The sequence below is a fragment of the Podarcis erhardii genome (assembly GCF_964252035.2).
Source record: "Podarcis erhardii genome assembly, chromosome: 14".
Taxonomy (NCBI): Eukaryota; Metazoa; Chordata; class Lepidosauria; order Squamata; family Lacertidae; genus Podarcis; species Podarcis erhardii.
Window position 1 is genome coordinate 41,404,340 of NC_138503.1, and position 16,603 is coordinate 41,420,942.

The following is a 16,603-nucleotide window of genomic DNA, read 5'->3' on the forward strand; positions in this document are numbered from 1 at the left end:
GAGTCTGCTCCCTCTTTGAATTGTTAAAGCTGCTAACACTTTAGAAACCTAGGGTCAGGGGCGGAGGAAGGGGGTGCGGTGGGGGTGGGCCGCCCTGGGTGTCACCACTGAGGGGGGTGACAAAATGCCAGGTGGCACTCACCACGGGGATTGCAGCGCACCTGAGCCATGTGTCTCTCCTGGGAGTGACACGGTGGCTCCTCGCTGCCCCAAATGGTCCACCAGCCGCCAACCCCCAGTTGTCAGGTAGATGAGTGGGAGGAGGCAGGCAGATTCCTCAGGGGCCCCGCGGAGCGTCCTGCCCTGGCTGGCCCCACCCCACTGGTGGCTGGCCTCGCCCCTGGGTGCAGGGCACGCACGCCGCCATAGGCGCCTGATTGGCTTGCTCCGCCGCTGCCTGGGGTGCTCCCCTTATACCAAGTCACTGGTCCATCTTACTTATTAGCTCAACGAGTTTAAAGTCTGCTTCAATAGCATAAAACCAACCATGTGGTGCACAAGGTGAAAGAAAAATAAAGTGCAGAAACACTCTAAGAACAATAGATCAATCCGACCAACTCTAAAACAACAAAACCACCCGAAACAGGTTTAAGCATTTTGTCAAATTGAAAACTGATCTTCCATAAATGTCTGCTACACATGATTACAGAAATCGGTGTGCTCACAGGTAAAAATGAAATCCTGGGTCCTAGATGACATATTTTGCCTGTTTTTGACAAAGGTAAAGCAGATCTTCTTCGTTTACCTTCTGGTAGGTGTTCAATTCGTTTACGTTCTGGTAGGTGTTCAAGACTAGAGAGACACTTCAGACTATGCCCTAGGCAGTGCTTTTTTTCCTTAATGTTTAAGGGTACCCTTATTCTGACTCAGGAAAACCACCATTTTATAGTTGAAATCGGGAAAAGTAAATGGACAAAAGTACAAAATTCACAAAATGTTTAGAAGTATGTGTACCCCTGCGTTCCCCCAGGAAAAAAAGCACTGGCCCTAGGTAACTGGTTCAAGGAAGTTATGTTCATTGCTGTGTCAAAGAAATTGACACATGGTGGTGATCATTCTGATTTCACCTCTATTCAGGGGTTATTTATTAAATATAGGACATCACAAATTTCATTGCAGTCATACCTCATGTTACGTCCGCTTCATGTTACGTTCTTTCAGGTTACGTCCTGCGGCGACCCAGAAGTACCGGAAAGGGTTACTTCCTGGTTTCGCCGTTTGCACATGCACAAAAGCGCAAAATGACGGCACGCGCATGCACAGAAGCAGTGAATCGCAACGTGCGCGTGCGCAGACGTGCCGCTGTGGGTTGCACTTTTCATGTTGTGAACGGGCCTCTGGAACAGATCCCGTTTGCAACCAGAGGTACCACTGTACAATAGTTATCATAGTTAACATAGGGAACTGCCTTATTCTGAGTCAGATCACTAGCATATCCAGCTCAGTACTGTCTACACAGACAGGTAGCAGCTTTCTAGGGTTTTAGGCAGGGGACATTCCCAGCCCTACCTGGGCTTTGAAGTTGTCACCTGACACAGTAATGACATCAGATGATTTACAGGTTGGTTGTCCAATCCATTTGTCAAAAATGGTTTGTGACCCAGTTTTTGATCCACCCTGCAAGCTGGAAAACATTCCCCACCGAAAATGCCGTTTTTGTGCTCTCAATGACAGGCAGTCTTTGAAAATGACCCACAATGCACCTTTCCCCCCTGTTATCATTAAGCACACAGAATACTTAATATAATGAGCCTGTGTGCAGCGGCTTCAGGGAAAGATAGGTTCATGCACAAACAGTCTTGCAGAACAAAAACCAGGAGCTTAATGAGAACGACAATACCTCACTGCCAAAAAGGGGGGGGGGGATGAAATGAGCTGGTTTGACAAGCCCTGCCCCCAATTCTATTTAAAAAGATTGTTATAGGCCTAGAAGAAACTTTTGCAAAACAAAAAACAAAAAAAACCTTGTACCCGTCACAAGTGAGCATATTCCTTTAGTATTTCTTTATTGGATTCATGTCCCACGTTTGACAATAACAATAACTATAACAATAACAATAATAATTTATTATTTATACCCCGCCCATCTGGCTGGATTTCCCCAGCCACTCTGGGCAGCTTCCAACAAAGATTAAAAATACATTAAAATGTCACACATTAAAAACTTCTCTGAACAAGGCTGCCTTCAGATGTCTTCTAAATGTCAGGTAGTTGTTTATCTCCTTGACATCTGTTGGGAGGGCGTTCCACAGGGCGGGTGCCACTACTGAGAAGGCCCTCTGCCTGGTTCCTTGTAACTTGACTTCTCTCAGTGAGGGAACTGCCAGAAGGCCCTCGGAGCTGGCCCTCAGTGTCCAGGCTGAGTGATGGGGTGGAGATGTTCCTTCAGGTATACTGGGCCAAGGCTGTTTAGGGCTTTAAAGGTCAGCACCAACACTTTGAATTGTGCTTGGAAACGTACTGGGAGCCCATGTAGGTCTTTCAGGACCTGTGTTATATGGTCTCGGCAGCCACTCCCAGTCACCAGTCTAACTGCGCATTCTGGATTAATTGTAGTTTCCGGGTCACCTTCAAAGGTAGCCCCACGTGCTCTCACCCAAGTTGCTCACAACCTCCCTGATCTCCTGGATTCAAGATCTTTACCTCAAACAAGAACAAACAAGCAAAAACTGGAGAAGCCAACATCAAACATTTCCCCTGTATGCTTTTGAGTGATTCTGTGGAATCAGTCAACCTCTACTGTGTAGCCAGAAATATTCTGCAAGTCAGTCTATTGGCACATCTAACACAATAGTGACTTGGTATAATGTATTTTACAGTGTTCCTAATGTATCAGATGTTTCTGTTAACTTCCAAGGTTTTTTTAGAAAAACTTTTCTGCTTTTACAACACGTCATTGCAGAAAAATCCAGCTAAGTTGATGTTGTCAAGCTGCCTTCTGCTCTGGTGCCATGAAGACCTTGTTTAAATGCTTCTGGAATCTGCGGCCACCTCACACATTGCTCCATCAAGTCAAAAGACACCTTGCCTCTCCAATCACCTCACACTACGAAGCTATAAACCGGTGTGAACAGGAAGTGCCCAAGTACTTCAATTTTGCTAGTGATGTTCTGGACAAGTGGACCCAAGTGGAAAAGGTATGAATTTGTCTGCTTTAAGAAGACATTCATGGCTGGCAAGAAAACAGGATATTGATGGTACTATAGGTATGTTTTTATGATCTCCGTGGAGTACAGGGGACCTGTGGCTTTGTTCAGTTATGTGTTCCCCAAACTAAGAGACTGAAGGAAGTCTTGGATTTGCTCACACGGGTTATCTAACTCTAGTCTTTGGTAGGATTCTGATCCATGATTTCTGTAAGCTCCCTTTATTTGCCTTGAGTTACCTGGGCTGACTATGGATCTAATTCAGTTGTAGACAGGTATCGATGAATCAACCAGTTTCGATGTCTCTGACTTCCTTATTTTTCCATTTTTAAATCTCCACATTCTTGCAACAATTTGTGATTATTTGTTTTAATCCTCACGAAAATTCATCAGCATTTGCCTGTGAATTTCTCCTAGCAGTGTTTGTTTGTGGAGTTTTTTTGTGTATTGGAAAGCTCTTTTACCTAATGTAATGCATGTTAGTATGCTATGTTCATGAACAAATGCAATCTTTGTGCATGATTTCCCTTAATATATGTGTTTTTGTATTTACTGTTTGGTTGGAGAACTGCATCACAAACTTCGGAGAGATACAAATTTCAAAGGATAACCATGTTTCCGTTCACATTTTGGTTCAAAAAGTCCAAATTAGGTATTTTCTCATTATAATGCAAATAGAAGTGAATTTCCCCTCCCATTCATTGTGGCAGACCACATGCTTTGCATGCGTGAGATCCCAGTTGGGAATGACCTCTGACCTGGGAATGATCGCTGTCTGAAAACCAGAAGAGCTGTTGCCATTCATTGTAGACATTTGTTTCATATTATATTGAATATGCAGCCCCCTGTAATTTATAACTTCCCCCTCAACGTCAGGAATTGTTTTAGCAACTGCTCATAGCAACTTCACCGACAAAAGGAAAGCTGAAGGCTGGTAAATGGGGGTAAACAAACACAGGAACCTTTCCTCTCTTGTTGCAAACACCATCACTGGCAAGACCAGGCATAGGCAAACTCCGGCCCTACAGATGTTTGGGACTACAATTCCCATCACCCCTGACCACTGGTCCTGTTAGCTAGGGACGATGGGAGTTGTAGTCCCAAACATCTGGAGGGCAGATGTTTGGAGGGCAGACGCGGGTGGCGCTGTGGGTTAAACCACAGAGCCTAGGACTTGCCGATCAGTAGATCGGCGGTTTGAATCCCCACGACGGGGTGAGCTCCTGTTGCTTGGTCCCTGCTCCTGCCTACCTAGCAGTTTGAAAGCACGTCCAAGTGCAAGTAGATAAATAGGTACTGCTCCGGTGGGAAGGTAAACGGCATTTCCATGCGCTGCTCTGGTTCGCCAGAAGCGGCTTAGTCATGCTGGCCACATGACCCAGAAGCTGTACGCTGGCTCCCTCAGCCAATAAAGCGAGATGAGCGCCGCAACCCCAGAGTCGGCCATGACTGGACCTCATGGTCAGGGGGTCCCTTTACCTTTACCTAAAAAACAACAACATGCAGTTGCTTACAGTAATACAACCAAATAAAAGAAAGAAACAATTTTGGAACAATTAGGACTTCAAAAGGTATTTCAAACAATAAAAACTTGAGCAAACTGCAGAGCTAAAAACAAACGGTGCTCACCCGGGAGGGCCCCCTCAGGGATGAGCCACACCAATTCGTTGTAGACAATACCAAGCTAGATATGCCCATGAGTTGACTCAGTATAAGACAGCTCCCAGTGTTCCTATGATGACTGCTTCCAGGGCAAATCTGTTCCTAGGGTACTACTGCCTGCTCGTTCTTTCCCTTATGTTTCCTTGTTGGTCATAAGGCCACGTCCACCTAAGGAGGAGGTGGGGTTGTGGGCTTCACGGCCCCTCCATGTGTGTGGCGGGTGGAGGCCAGCCCCACGCAATTGGGGGCATTCCCTGCTGTGTCATCCCCTGCCCGGCCAATCAGCTGGCTCAGGGGGTGGGGTGGCCTGCCCTATTTAAGGCAGGATGCGGCCGGGGATCTCCCTCTTCGCCGCCCACCAGCTGTTCCTTCCTGGACTTCAAGCAGACAGGCTGGAGTCGGATATAGTTGGTTAGGACCAATGCCTAAGCCAATACCACTCTTCACCTGTAACCAATAAAGTTGTGGCCTTGTTTAGCCCATTAACCTTAATAATTGTGTCATGTATCATTATTTCCACCTGGAGGGGTTGGGAACTTGACACGCAAAATCCTATCTGATTCACACATGTGCTTGGCCCTGTGGATCATGCACCATTTTTAGTTGTCTTTCATCTTATTATAGCTTTTTGGGTTGTCTGTTAGGAGGGAAAGAGACCTTCGAATCCAGCCTTCTGGTGGGTGAGTGACCAGGAGGGAGAGGTGAAGTGGAGCTTTGAGGAACTGGGAGTCTTATCCCGGAAAGCTGCCAACATGCTCCTTGGTCCATGTGGCTTGCAAAGAGGTGACCGGATCATGACAGTTCTACCCCGGATTCCAGAATGGTGGCTACTAAGCGTGGCTTGTATGCGGACAGGTTAGTCAATATTATGGGCAAGAAAATAGTCATTAATGTTGGGTGGACTTGGAGGGCAGGATAGGATATTGTTTTATTATTTATCCTTCCTCTTACTTGTGTGAGTCCAATGTCTAGTTAGCAGGGCTTAAAATTTAGCATCCCTTTGCAGCATCAAATGTAGAAACTTCTGGGACAAAGGTTGCTTAACCTTATTAGCAATTATCCAGGATGCTTTAGCAGACTAGATCTCCCCATTTTATCCCTTTCATTTGGTTTAAATGTAATGTAATGTAAGAATAAAATTACTGTTCACTTACATAAAGCTTCAGACTTGATTCAGCAGTAAGCAGCAGTGAAAAACAACCAAGGCAGAATATACTTCTAAATTACAAAATACATGGTTGAAATAAAAAATGGAGTCCAGTAGCATCCTTTCTCTGTTGGCTACATGGAGAAGAAAGAAAACTGAGCTCTGAGCAGGAATGAATTATTATTATTATTATTATTATTATTATTATTATTATTATTATTATTTCTACCCCACCATCTGGCTGGGTTTCCCCAGCAACTCTGGGCAGCTTCCAACAGAAGGCTAAAAATATCTTTAAGGAAGTAGTAACGATTATTTTCCTATGTTTACTTTTCCTGCCAGGGCAAGCAAAGGTTGTGACCTCAAAGAGCCCCATCTCTAGGAATTTACAGGAGAAACTCCATGTGTCTTAACCCTTTGCTTATCTAGCAACACATGAAATTTTATTTCGGCTGTGACATTATTTCCCAGAATAAGAACATAAGGCGAGTCTGCTAGATCAGGCCAATGGCTCATCCAGATCAGCATACTGTTCTCACAGAGGCCACCCAGATCCTTGTGGGAAATCTTTGAGCAAGACCTGAGCACAAGAGCACTCCCCGCTCCTGCGGTTTCTAGCAAGTGGTATTCAGAAGAATTCCTGTCTCCGACTGTGGAGGCAAAGCAGAACCAGTTCTAGATAAACCTTTTAGAAGGCGGCTTGGAAGGATAAGGCTATCAATGGCTATTAGTCCTGGCGGTTTTGTACTACCTTCAGGTATCAGAGGCAGTACGCCTCTGAATAACAGTGGCTAGGGATCATGAGTGGAAGAGAATTATTACACTCTGTTTATGGGTGTGCTGGGCCTGGGGGTAACCCGAGTAACGCAGTCCAGGTCTGGTCCCGAATCCAAGGGTTCCGCGAGGAGTCAGTCCAACAGGGCCAAGGCAGGAAACCAGGCAAAGGATCATAGGCAGGTTCTGGCAAACAGCAACGTTGCTCCCGCAACCCAGGGCGGGGTTCGACAGCCTTTTATCTCTGTCGGGGTAACAGCCGGTCCTGATCCCCCAGTGACTCACCTCCCTGTCTCGCCCGAAGGCAAGCACTCCTCCTGTGAATACTCAGGTCTCTCCTTCTCTCAGACCTTAGTCTCTGCAGCTCAGGAGATGTCGGTGGGTTACTAAACCCAGAGGCCGCCTCAGCCTCTCCTGACCCAACTGGTAATGGAGCAGCTGCATGTGATTGCCCAGCAGAGGGCAAGGAGGTAATCCCCGCATCTGCAGCCAGGGCAGGCTCAGGCCCCTGAATCGGCCCAGCTGGAGCTTGTTGCAGGGGAACCTGTGCAGACTGGGGCTCTTCAGAATCAGGCCCCAGACTAGGTTCAGATGCTGCCTGAGGCAAAGGATCTGGTGCAGACTGAGACTCCTCTGGCTCCGAGTCCGAGCCCGAGTCCCAGGCCATCACAATGGGCATCCTAGAGACATCTGGTCAGCCACTGTGAAAACAGTATGCTGATCTAGGTGGACCTTTGTTCTGACCCAGTAGAGCTCTTCTTTATGTTCTTATGCTACTAATTCATTTATCTGAGGTTCAGCACACCTGCTTTAATCACCACATTATCCTCGAATGAGACACCACTGTTTGTGCAGCTTCTCCAAGCATGAAGTTTCCTGCTCTGGGTTTCCTGCTCACGACATTCTCTGCTTCTTTTCTAGGCATTGTTTTCATCCCAGGGACGCCCCAGTTAACTGCCAAAGACATCTCCTACAGGCTACAGGCTTCCAAAGCCAAATGCATCGTGGTCAGCGACGCCTTGGCCCCTTCAGTGGACTCAGTCCTGTCCGAATGCAGTTTTCTGAAAACCAAGCTTCTTGTGTCCGACAGCAGCAGAGATGGCTGGCTGAACTTCAAGGATCTCTTCCAGTAAGTACTGCAATGGACAGAGCATGAAATGAGAGCAACCAATTGCTATGCTCAATCTGCTAAGATGTTCCAGGTGTACAACACTTACTCAATTATAGCTTTCTTTGGAAGGATATCACTGAGGACTCACTGATGTTTTGTAACATTGATATTTATTTACCAGCTGGGTGTAGGTGGAAGCATAGATAGAACCAAGGGTGGATAACTATCTTCAGGCCTAGGGCCAGACTGACCCACAACAAACCCTTCAAGGGTCATGTGTTAAGGGGGCTGGAGCTGAAGTGAAAAAGTGGCGATAGCCAATTTTATTTCTTTAAAAAAACACTCATTTGGGGGGATCAGTAAGATCACAAAAACCTTTTGACACCACAGCAGGGGCTCTTCAGGAGTGATTAGTTAAAATATTTTTAAAATATTTTTTTTTAATAGACAAATTTGGAAGAGCTTGACAGGCACAGAAATCCTTTTGGCATCACAGTGGGATACTTACGAGACCACACACTAAAAATATATAATCCATTTTAAATTTATATAAATGGACAAATTTGGGGGGTCTTTGGAGCATGCCCAGAAAACTTCTTGGTGGCCGAGAAACTTGGATGCTGTACAGCAATCCATTGGATTTGTGCCAAGCTGGTGTAGTTTGGGAAGCTTGCCAGGGGGTTTCATTCATGAAATGCATGTTTCACATTGATCCCGTACGATGTCACTGTTTTTAAGAGCAGCACCTGCCAACCACGACTGCGTTAAGACAACAAGTGACGAGCCCATGATCATCTACTTTACAAGTGGGAGCACAGGGTCTCCCAAAATGGTGGAACATTCCCACTGCAGTTACGGGATTGGATTTACAGCAAGCGGCAGGTAACGCCCGTTGACTTCTTTCAAACTCTTGGGGTGGCAAAACGGTGCAACGCCATTTTGGATTAGGGTGCAAAGGGCCCTGACAGGATTGGAAAGCTTCAGGTTAAGAGGAAGACAGGTGAATCAGAAGGATGGGAAGCTCAGGCTGGGGCACAGGTGCTGGGTTCTGTCCAGCTTTTGGGGGGCAGCAGAAGTATGACGTCACGTGGCAGGAGGAGGCCTGATGGGGACTGTCACATCCACGGGAAGGCCTGATGGGGCCCAATGCAGCTCTGGCTAGGCCTGACGGGGTATGGAATATTGACAGGGCCCAGTCCCCTGGTTGAAAATGAGGGGTGACTTGGCGCTCCCCCCAGATGGCGCCCCTGGGCCAGGTAAAGCAGCATCGCCCATTACTAAGGTTGTAAGAAGGCAGCGATTTCTGTTCTGAACTGTATTCATCACTGCCAGCACTGTTTCTCTTGCACTGCAGTTTGGTTTCCCTCCAATACTATGTTATTTGTCTCACTGTCTGCTACTTAATGCAAGTTATGTAACTTACATAATGTATGTAACTTTGGCATAACTTGCAAGGTGCTGGTGGGGGAGAACAGAGCAGGAGGCTCAACCAATGGTGCAATTAGACAGTTTTAGACCTGACTTAGATTATGACATGTTCCCTGTAGCCCCCCAGGGTCTTCTATTCTGCTAAGTGGGGCCCTAGACTTCCTCCCCAAAGTCTGACCTGTCAGCAGGGACAAAGCATTGCTGGAGGTGAGGAGATTTCTCTTTTTGATCCACTCCACTGCCCATATGGACTTTGCACTTCTCCACCAGCTCTCCCCGTACCCTCTAAATCAGATGTGCAACATCTCTGCTGAGACATCCTGTAAACTGTTTCCCAGGATCCTGACCATCGACAGCCAATACAAATGTGTTCTTTCTCACTGAACAGGCACTGGATGAACCTGACTCCTTCAGATATATTCTGGAATACATCTGACACAGGATGGGTGAAGTCAGCTTGGAGCAGTGTGTTTGCTCCTTGGATCAATGGGTCGTGTGTCTTTGTACATCACCTGTTGAAATTTGAACCCACCGTCATAATAAATGTAAGAATAAAGGTCTGTGGAGTGTAGGTGGGTTCGGGCATAACCTAAGACCAAGATTCAGCTCAAAAAGGATTTATTGGAACACCAGGAACAAGAAGAACAAGAATGACAAACAGGAAGACTTGGCCTAGTATATATACCTTAAGCCAGCCCAGGCAAAACACACCCACCACCTGTGATAGGCTGCCTTAATGCTGCAATTAGCAAATCACAACACTGGCCCTATCTCAGCAGCAATTGGCAGCCTGGCAGCTATTATGAATGTCGTTGGAGAGTTTTAGAATCCTCTCTGTCTTTTGTTATGCAGATGAAGCTCCTGAGCTCCAGGAGGCTTGAAGGCCTAGGCCTACATTGCATTCATGCAGCCTGGATTCAGTCTACAATGCCTGCATATATAACATCCTGCATGCAGGTCATAGGTTCACTTTTAAGGAAAGGGTTCAGTTGTAAGGGATGAGCATTTCATGCAAAAAGTTTCAGATTCAAGCTTTGGCAAATATGGAAAAGACTTCAGGTCTGAGGATCTCAAGAGCCAGGCTATGTAGGGTCTGTGGACCCGATATGAGGAACCTCAAGCTTGGGACCCAAATAAAGCTCTCTATGCTTCTAAAGAAGGCCTACCCCACTCCCCCTAGGTCACACCCCTTTCCAAGCCACAACCCTCACTGGTCCTGCTTTGCAGCCTGCTTGACCGCTTTTGCCCAGCTAGAATGTGTCCTTCAACTCTGATAATGCCTCTTGATTCCCTGGGCGGAGGATAGAGAGGGATATGTGAGTGTGTAGAATCTAGAGCTGTGCACTGGGTCCCAAACTGGATCTTTCTGATTCTGGTAGACCCAACATTCAGCTGGATCATGTTGAGGCAGCATGGGATCACCCCAGATCAGCTCAAGTCCACCCAGAGTGATCTGGGGCTGTCAAAAGAGGGATCCACCTGGCAGCAAGAAGAAGCTAATGAGATGGGCAATCAGTCTGTGTACATTGCTACACTGCATACCCATTTTTCTGATGTTTCTAAAGAGAGCTTCTTTCGAAAGTTCCTTCTGACGTCCCACCGAAAGCTTCCCTCCTTACATTGGATCTCACCCTATGCTCCAAAACCAGAATTTGAGGTTGCAATAATGGTTGTACTTCCATTGCCTCCGTTCAGACTCTCAACCGATACCCAATCACGACTTTCTGCACAGCTCCTACTGCATACCGGATGTTGGTTCAGCACGATCTCACCAGGTACTTTCTAATGCGTAACTGGAAAGCTGAACACAAGAGAAGAACTGTGATGAGAATTGGATGGGTGGCAAACGTTTCTTGTCATTTGCTCCAGCTGCTCATATTTACCATGGACGGCCCTAGTTCCTAGTAGATCACTGTCCTTGTTTTATGGAGATGGGTTGTTAAAATTTTGCTAGCACATGAACATCTTTTGGTGCCGTGCTCTTGCAAGAGCCAACTGACTCGTGCGAGAGCACAGCACCACTGCTGAGCTCAGCAGCGGCTGTGCTGGAGGGAGGGGGCATTCTGGGACCTAATCAGAAGCCAGGATGGCTTCTGTAATTCCACGATGTCCCAGCAAAACACTTGAAGAGTATGTGTTTTTACCTTATTCACACTGTAGAATACCTGTGTGGGCAGGTAAGGCAAGATTGCAATTCATTTCTACCCTATGGCATTATGGAAGAAAGAGACACTCTTGAGTCATTGCCCGTAGTTTGGGGCTTGGGGGGTTCTTGGGAATGGAGCCTGGCTTGTACACCATGGCAAATGTTACGAAAACAGATGCTTAACCTAGTCTATCATTTGAATAATTGCATGACTAGAGAAATTGCATACTGTTCCCTGCATTTGCTTAATCAAGTTAAGCATAATACCACTGCAAAGTGGTTTATGAAACACAATCTAATCAAATTCAAGGGATTAGGTGAAAAGAAAACACCAGCACAAATCCAGCTGGCTATAGCTGGTACTTCTGTAGCAGGTGTGGGGAACCAACAGCCCTCTAGATGTTTTGGGAACACAACTGGCATCAGCCCCAGTGTCCTGCTCTAGGTGAGTCCCGGTTTGCAGGAGACTTTCCAGATAACCAAGGCTGTTGTGGGTACGGGCAGCAGGAACATCCAAGGGCAGCCCAAGGTCCAATTCCAGACAAGCAGTGGTTCCAAGAGGGGCTCAGGCAAGGGTCCATCTGAGCTCCAGTCTAGGGCAGCAGAGATTCATACAAGAACTCAGCCCAAGGTCCAGCTCACCAGCAGCTCAGCCAAAAAACAGGTCAAAGGGCAGATCAAAGTCCAGGTAAGAAAACAGCTAGCTGTAAAAACATTGGCAGGACTATTGTAATAACCTGCAGTTTTAAAAATATAGATATATGAAAATAGATGAATAAAAATGATTTAATATAATTTAGAATATGCAAGGAATGATGATAGGGACGCGGGTGGCGCGGTGGGTAAAACCTCAGTGCCTAGGACTTGCCGATCGTATGGTCGGCGGTTCGAATCCCCGTGGCGGGGTGAGCTCCCATCGTTCGGTCCCAGCTCCTGCCCACCTAGCAGTTCGAAAGCACTCTTAAGTGCAAGTAGATAAATAAGAACCGCTTTATAGCGGGAAGGTAAACAGTGTTTCCGTGTTGCGCTGGTGCAAGCTCGCCAGAGCAGCTTCGTCATGCTGGCCACGTGACCCGGAAGTGTCTCCAGACAGCACTGGCCCCCGGCCTCTTAAGTGAGATGGGCGCGCAACACCAGAGTCGGACACGACTGGCCCGTACGGTCAGGGGTACCTTTACCTTTACCTTTAAGGAATGATGATAAAAAATAATAATGAAGCGCAGAAAGAGGAGGAAGGAAGTCGGGTTTTGAAATGTTTGATTTACTGTTAAACTACTATTGAAATGTATATAAATGAAAACCATAAATATATGAAGAAAACAGCTAGTTCTGTGTACAACACAAAGTGGTGGTAGCAAGACATTGAGGCGTTATCCAGAGATGCCATAACCCCACCCTGGGCCCTGCTGCAGCCTCTTCGAGATTCTGCAGAGAGACCTACTCAGGAGGAGGGCCCATGAATAAATAGCCCTTTACTCACAAGGAGTTTTCTGCAACCGAGCATTTCTCATGGCTGTGAGAGTCTCGGCCTGCCTCTTGAGGTACCATCACCCCTAGGTCTTGTTCTGCCTCTGCATCCCAGACCGAGCTCCCTTTCTGCAGGGAGGGGGGCCCGCCAGCCTCCCCCAAGGGTCCCAACTCTTCCGTGGATATTGTTCTGGGCTATTCCTGAGTTTCTGGGGCTCCGGATCCTCCTTGGTAGAGGAGTCATCTGGTGGGGGCATGGGACCCAGCAAGCAGAGCCGATAATCAGGGGTGATGGGTCTTGTAGTTCAGCAACATCTGGAGGGCCAAAGCTCCCTCACCCCTGATGTATAGGATTGCTACTGATGGTTGCCATTTCTTCTCAAGCTGCAAATTCATGAGCCTGAAGCACTGCGTGACAGGAGGGGAACCACTCATCCCAGAAGTGATGGAGCGGTGGAAGGCTCATACAGGGCTGGATATCTATGAAGGCTATGGACAAACAGAAACAGTATGTCTGTCTTTGTTAGTGTATGGTGGTGGGTCTTTCGACTGATCTTTTTTAGCCCAAGGGCTGCATTCCATTCTGTCCACTCTTCTGGGGGGTAAATTCTAGTGGTGGGCGGGGCTAGGGACAAAATGTGGGCGGAGCAAGAAATGTAAATCTTTCTTTTTTTCCTGGGCGCTAGTTTCTACATTCTCTCTATCCCCTTTGCTCCTAGACCAAACCTTGCTTGTCTTAGATTGATATGCTGTCTTCTCATGCCACAGTGGAAACAATCTCCTCCCTCTCCAAAATCACCCCAAATTTCATTTAGTTGCATTGTGCTCTCTCGCTCTCTCTTTCTTACAGGTAACAATATGTTCCAATATAAAGGGAATGAAAATCAAACCGGGCTCACTAGGAATGGCTTCTCCACCATATGATGTCCAGGTACAAAGACATACTTAAATTTACCAGAATGGTGTCCATCGAAAGGCTTGAAGAAAACAGAGAATAAATATTCTTTATCCTTGTACTTTAATTCCTATAATTTATCTGTCACCAAGTAAATCCCCATTATTTTGAATTGTGCGGAAGTCCTGTGTATGCAAGTAATTTGCTCTTTTCTCAGCTGTGTCCCAGCTGAGCAGTACATTTTCCTTGTTGCAAAGCATTGAATGAGAATCAATGAAAACTGTTTGGCCCCCTCTTTCTTTATCTAAATATTCTCAAATGTTTTCCATTTCTCAATAGAATATCATGTACTAGAACTCTGTGAACACACACACACACATGCACGTGCGCGTGCGTGCGCGCGCACACACACACACACACACACAATGCATGCATTATATATCTATATACTGTAGAACTTAATGGGGGCCATTGATTACTAAGTCAATCCTCACTTGCATGGTTCAGTTCTCCATCTACATGTTCCTACTCTTTCCCATTTCTTGGAGTGTAACAGAACCCTGAGAACAAGCTTTATCTATTTTTATTTATTCCATAGAACTTAATGGGTGCCACAGAGAACCAAGGCCAGTCAATTGAAATAATATGTGCATTTTGGGAAGCTTCCTTCTGTTGTTTGTTTGTTTGTTTGTTTGTTTGTTTGTACAGACTGTAGATGATGAAGGCAATGTTCAACCTCCAGGACAAGAAGGGTACATTGCGATCAGGATCAAACCCAAGCGACCATTTTGTCTTTTCTCTGGGTACTTAGTAAGTATTCTTTGAGGTGATGAAGTGGGCAAACTAAGGAAGGACAAGAAAATCAACACATAAGACTCTTGATACGTATTCCTGTGTAACTTTAAAGCCAGGGGTAGGCAAAGCTGTACCCTCCAGATATTGTAGGTCTTCAACTCCCATCAGCCTCAACCAGCCTGGCCAGATGTGAGCTGTAATTCAGCAACATGAAAGGCATCATGTTGCCTGTCCCTGCTCTAATAATGAGTTGTACTTCTCTGTTCTTGCAAGATGGAGATATTTTGGGTTTTTATGTTCATTTTTGTATAGTGTTTTCTAATAAATAATAATAAAAACTCGATTTGGTGTTCCCCAGCAGGTCTGGTGAAAATGTTCACCAACAGCTTCACTTGATCTGGGTTTGCATTTGTAACAGGGTTTGGTTGTGGTAAGGGATGGGGGAAGGGATTCGATCCTATTCACATGTAAAGATGAACCTTCTTCATTTGCACTTCCCAAAACAATACCCAAACTGAAACACAGCCATCCTTTGGAATTTGCACTTCTCTGAATTTTGCATTGTAATGGAATGTGTACCCAATATACCAGGGCATATATCAGGGTAAACGGCATAACTTATCTAGCTGTGTTATATTAGGGGAAATGGCTTTGCAGGACCTTGGTGCAACAGCCCTTTCCCCATTTGTGAATCCCAACAACTGGTATTCACAGTCATACAATCTCTGATGGTGGAGATGGAAAATAGCTATCATGGCTAGAATCTGTTCATAACTTCATCATCCATGAATTTGTCTAATCCTCTTTTCAAACCATCCACTCTCCCTTTACATGATGGTTTGGTTTAGGGTCTGGTGGAGAGTATGAGAAAATAGAGGCAACAGAGAGGAGGAGGTAGGTCCCACTCAGTTAGGGCAGAGGAAGTGACAACATCTGGTCCAAGGACCCTCTAAGATCTGGAGCTAACACTGTAATCAACCCAAGAGCCAGTCACCTTGCTATTTTATCTTGAGGCACCATTACCAAAAGGGACAGATCAGCAGTCATTGGTTGAAATGTTGTCTGGTTGTTGTTGCCAGGATAACCCTGAGAAAACAGCAGCTAGCGAACGTGGCGATTTCTATATCACTGGAGACAGAGCGATTAAAGATGAAGAAGGTTATTTCTTTTTTGTCGGAAGATCAGATGATTTGATTAATTCGGCTGGGTAGGTTTGGTTCAATTGGCTTTTTCATTTGCTCTGCCACAAAAGGCACGGAACTGACCTCCTTCTCTCTCTTAGGTACCGTATCGGCCCATTTGAAGTGGAGAGCGCCTTGATAGAGCACCCAGCTGTGGTGGAATCGGCTGTGGTCAGCAGCCCAGATCCCGTGAGAGGAGAGGTAACAGGGATTCAGGGAGCCAAGACATTCTGCAACACACGATACTCAGGGGGCAAAAGCCACATGCAGTTTGCTTGTTTGGGGAAAGCGTAATAAATCTTGAAACATGACAGCGGCACTGGCAGAACTGCATTTCCAAGATGCTTCTGAGTCTAGGAACTATGAAAATGTTCTCAGTGAGCAAACTCACCTTAGCTCAGCTGGGTACAAATGAAAAGTCGGGGGGGGGGGAGGAAACAGCCCGATGCATGATCTTACCAGGACCACAATGGGGTCTAAATATCTTCCTTTCCCTAGAGATGCTGCCAACCTCCATGAATCCCTAAATCCTGGTCTTCCCTTCCCTCCAAACAGTTATATTTGATATGCTCTGGCTATGGCCAACACAAAATGGCGTCATTCATGCTCAAGAGTTGGGGCAGCAGCAGGCTCAGGGGAATCCCCCAAATTTGCAATATTTAGAGGGGAATTTCCTAAGTGGGGTGAAACTACATGAGAATAGAGCATGCTTAGTGGATGTGAAATGCTGGCTGACTGCAGGGGGACGAGGGGAAGGGGGAATAGAATGGAGTGTCTTTTGCTACACCAAGCACTTAATCACACTGAAACCTACTTTTTCTCTCTGAGTCATTAAAACACATACAATTGGC

The 16,603-nt window shown here is 46.2% G+C and overlaps 1 protein-coding gene across 3 annotated transcripts in view; it reads left to right on the forward strand.

Moving 5' to 3' along the window:
* LOC309329170 (acyl-coenzyme A synthetase ACSM5, mitochondrial-like) overlaps window positions 1-16,603 on the forward strand; it is a 267,701-nt gene that overhangs the window by 245,264 nt on the left and 5,834 nt on the right. For 2 of the 3 annotated variants that reach the window (XM_081839799.1, XM_081839797.1), the window contains exons 2-12: window positions 2,903-3,137; window positions 5,453-5,663; window positions 7,651-7,858; window positions 8,579-8,722; window positions 9,657-9,813; window positions 10,964-11,043; window positions 13,266-13,389; window positions 13,732-13,812; window positions 14,485-14,586; window positions 15,651-15,778; window positions 15,854-15,953. In XM_081839799.1, coding sequence (XP_081695925.1) covers window positions 2,952-3,137; window positions 5,453-5,663; window positions 7,651-7,858; window positions 8,579-8,722; window positions 9,657-9,813; window positions 10,964-11,043; window positions 13,266-13,389; window positions 13,732-13,812; window positions 14,485-14,586; window positions 15,651-15,778; window positions 15,854-15,953 — 1,521 coding nt within the window. In that variant the 5' untranslated portion in view covers window positions 2,903-2,951. Of the gene's footprint in view, window positions 1-2,867; window positions 3,138-5,452; window positions 5,664-7,650; window positions 7,859-8,578; window positions 8,723-9,656; window positions 9,814-10,963; window positions 11,044-13,265; window positions 13,390-13,731; window positions 13,813-14,484; window positions 14,587-15,650; window positions 15,779-15,853; window positions 15,954-16,603 lie in introns of all 3 variants that reach the window. The other variant, XM_081839798.1, reaches the window with a different exon arrangement.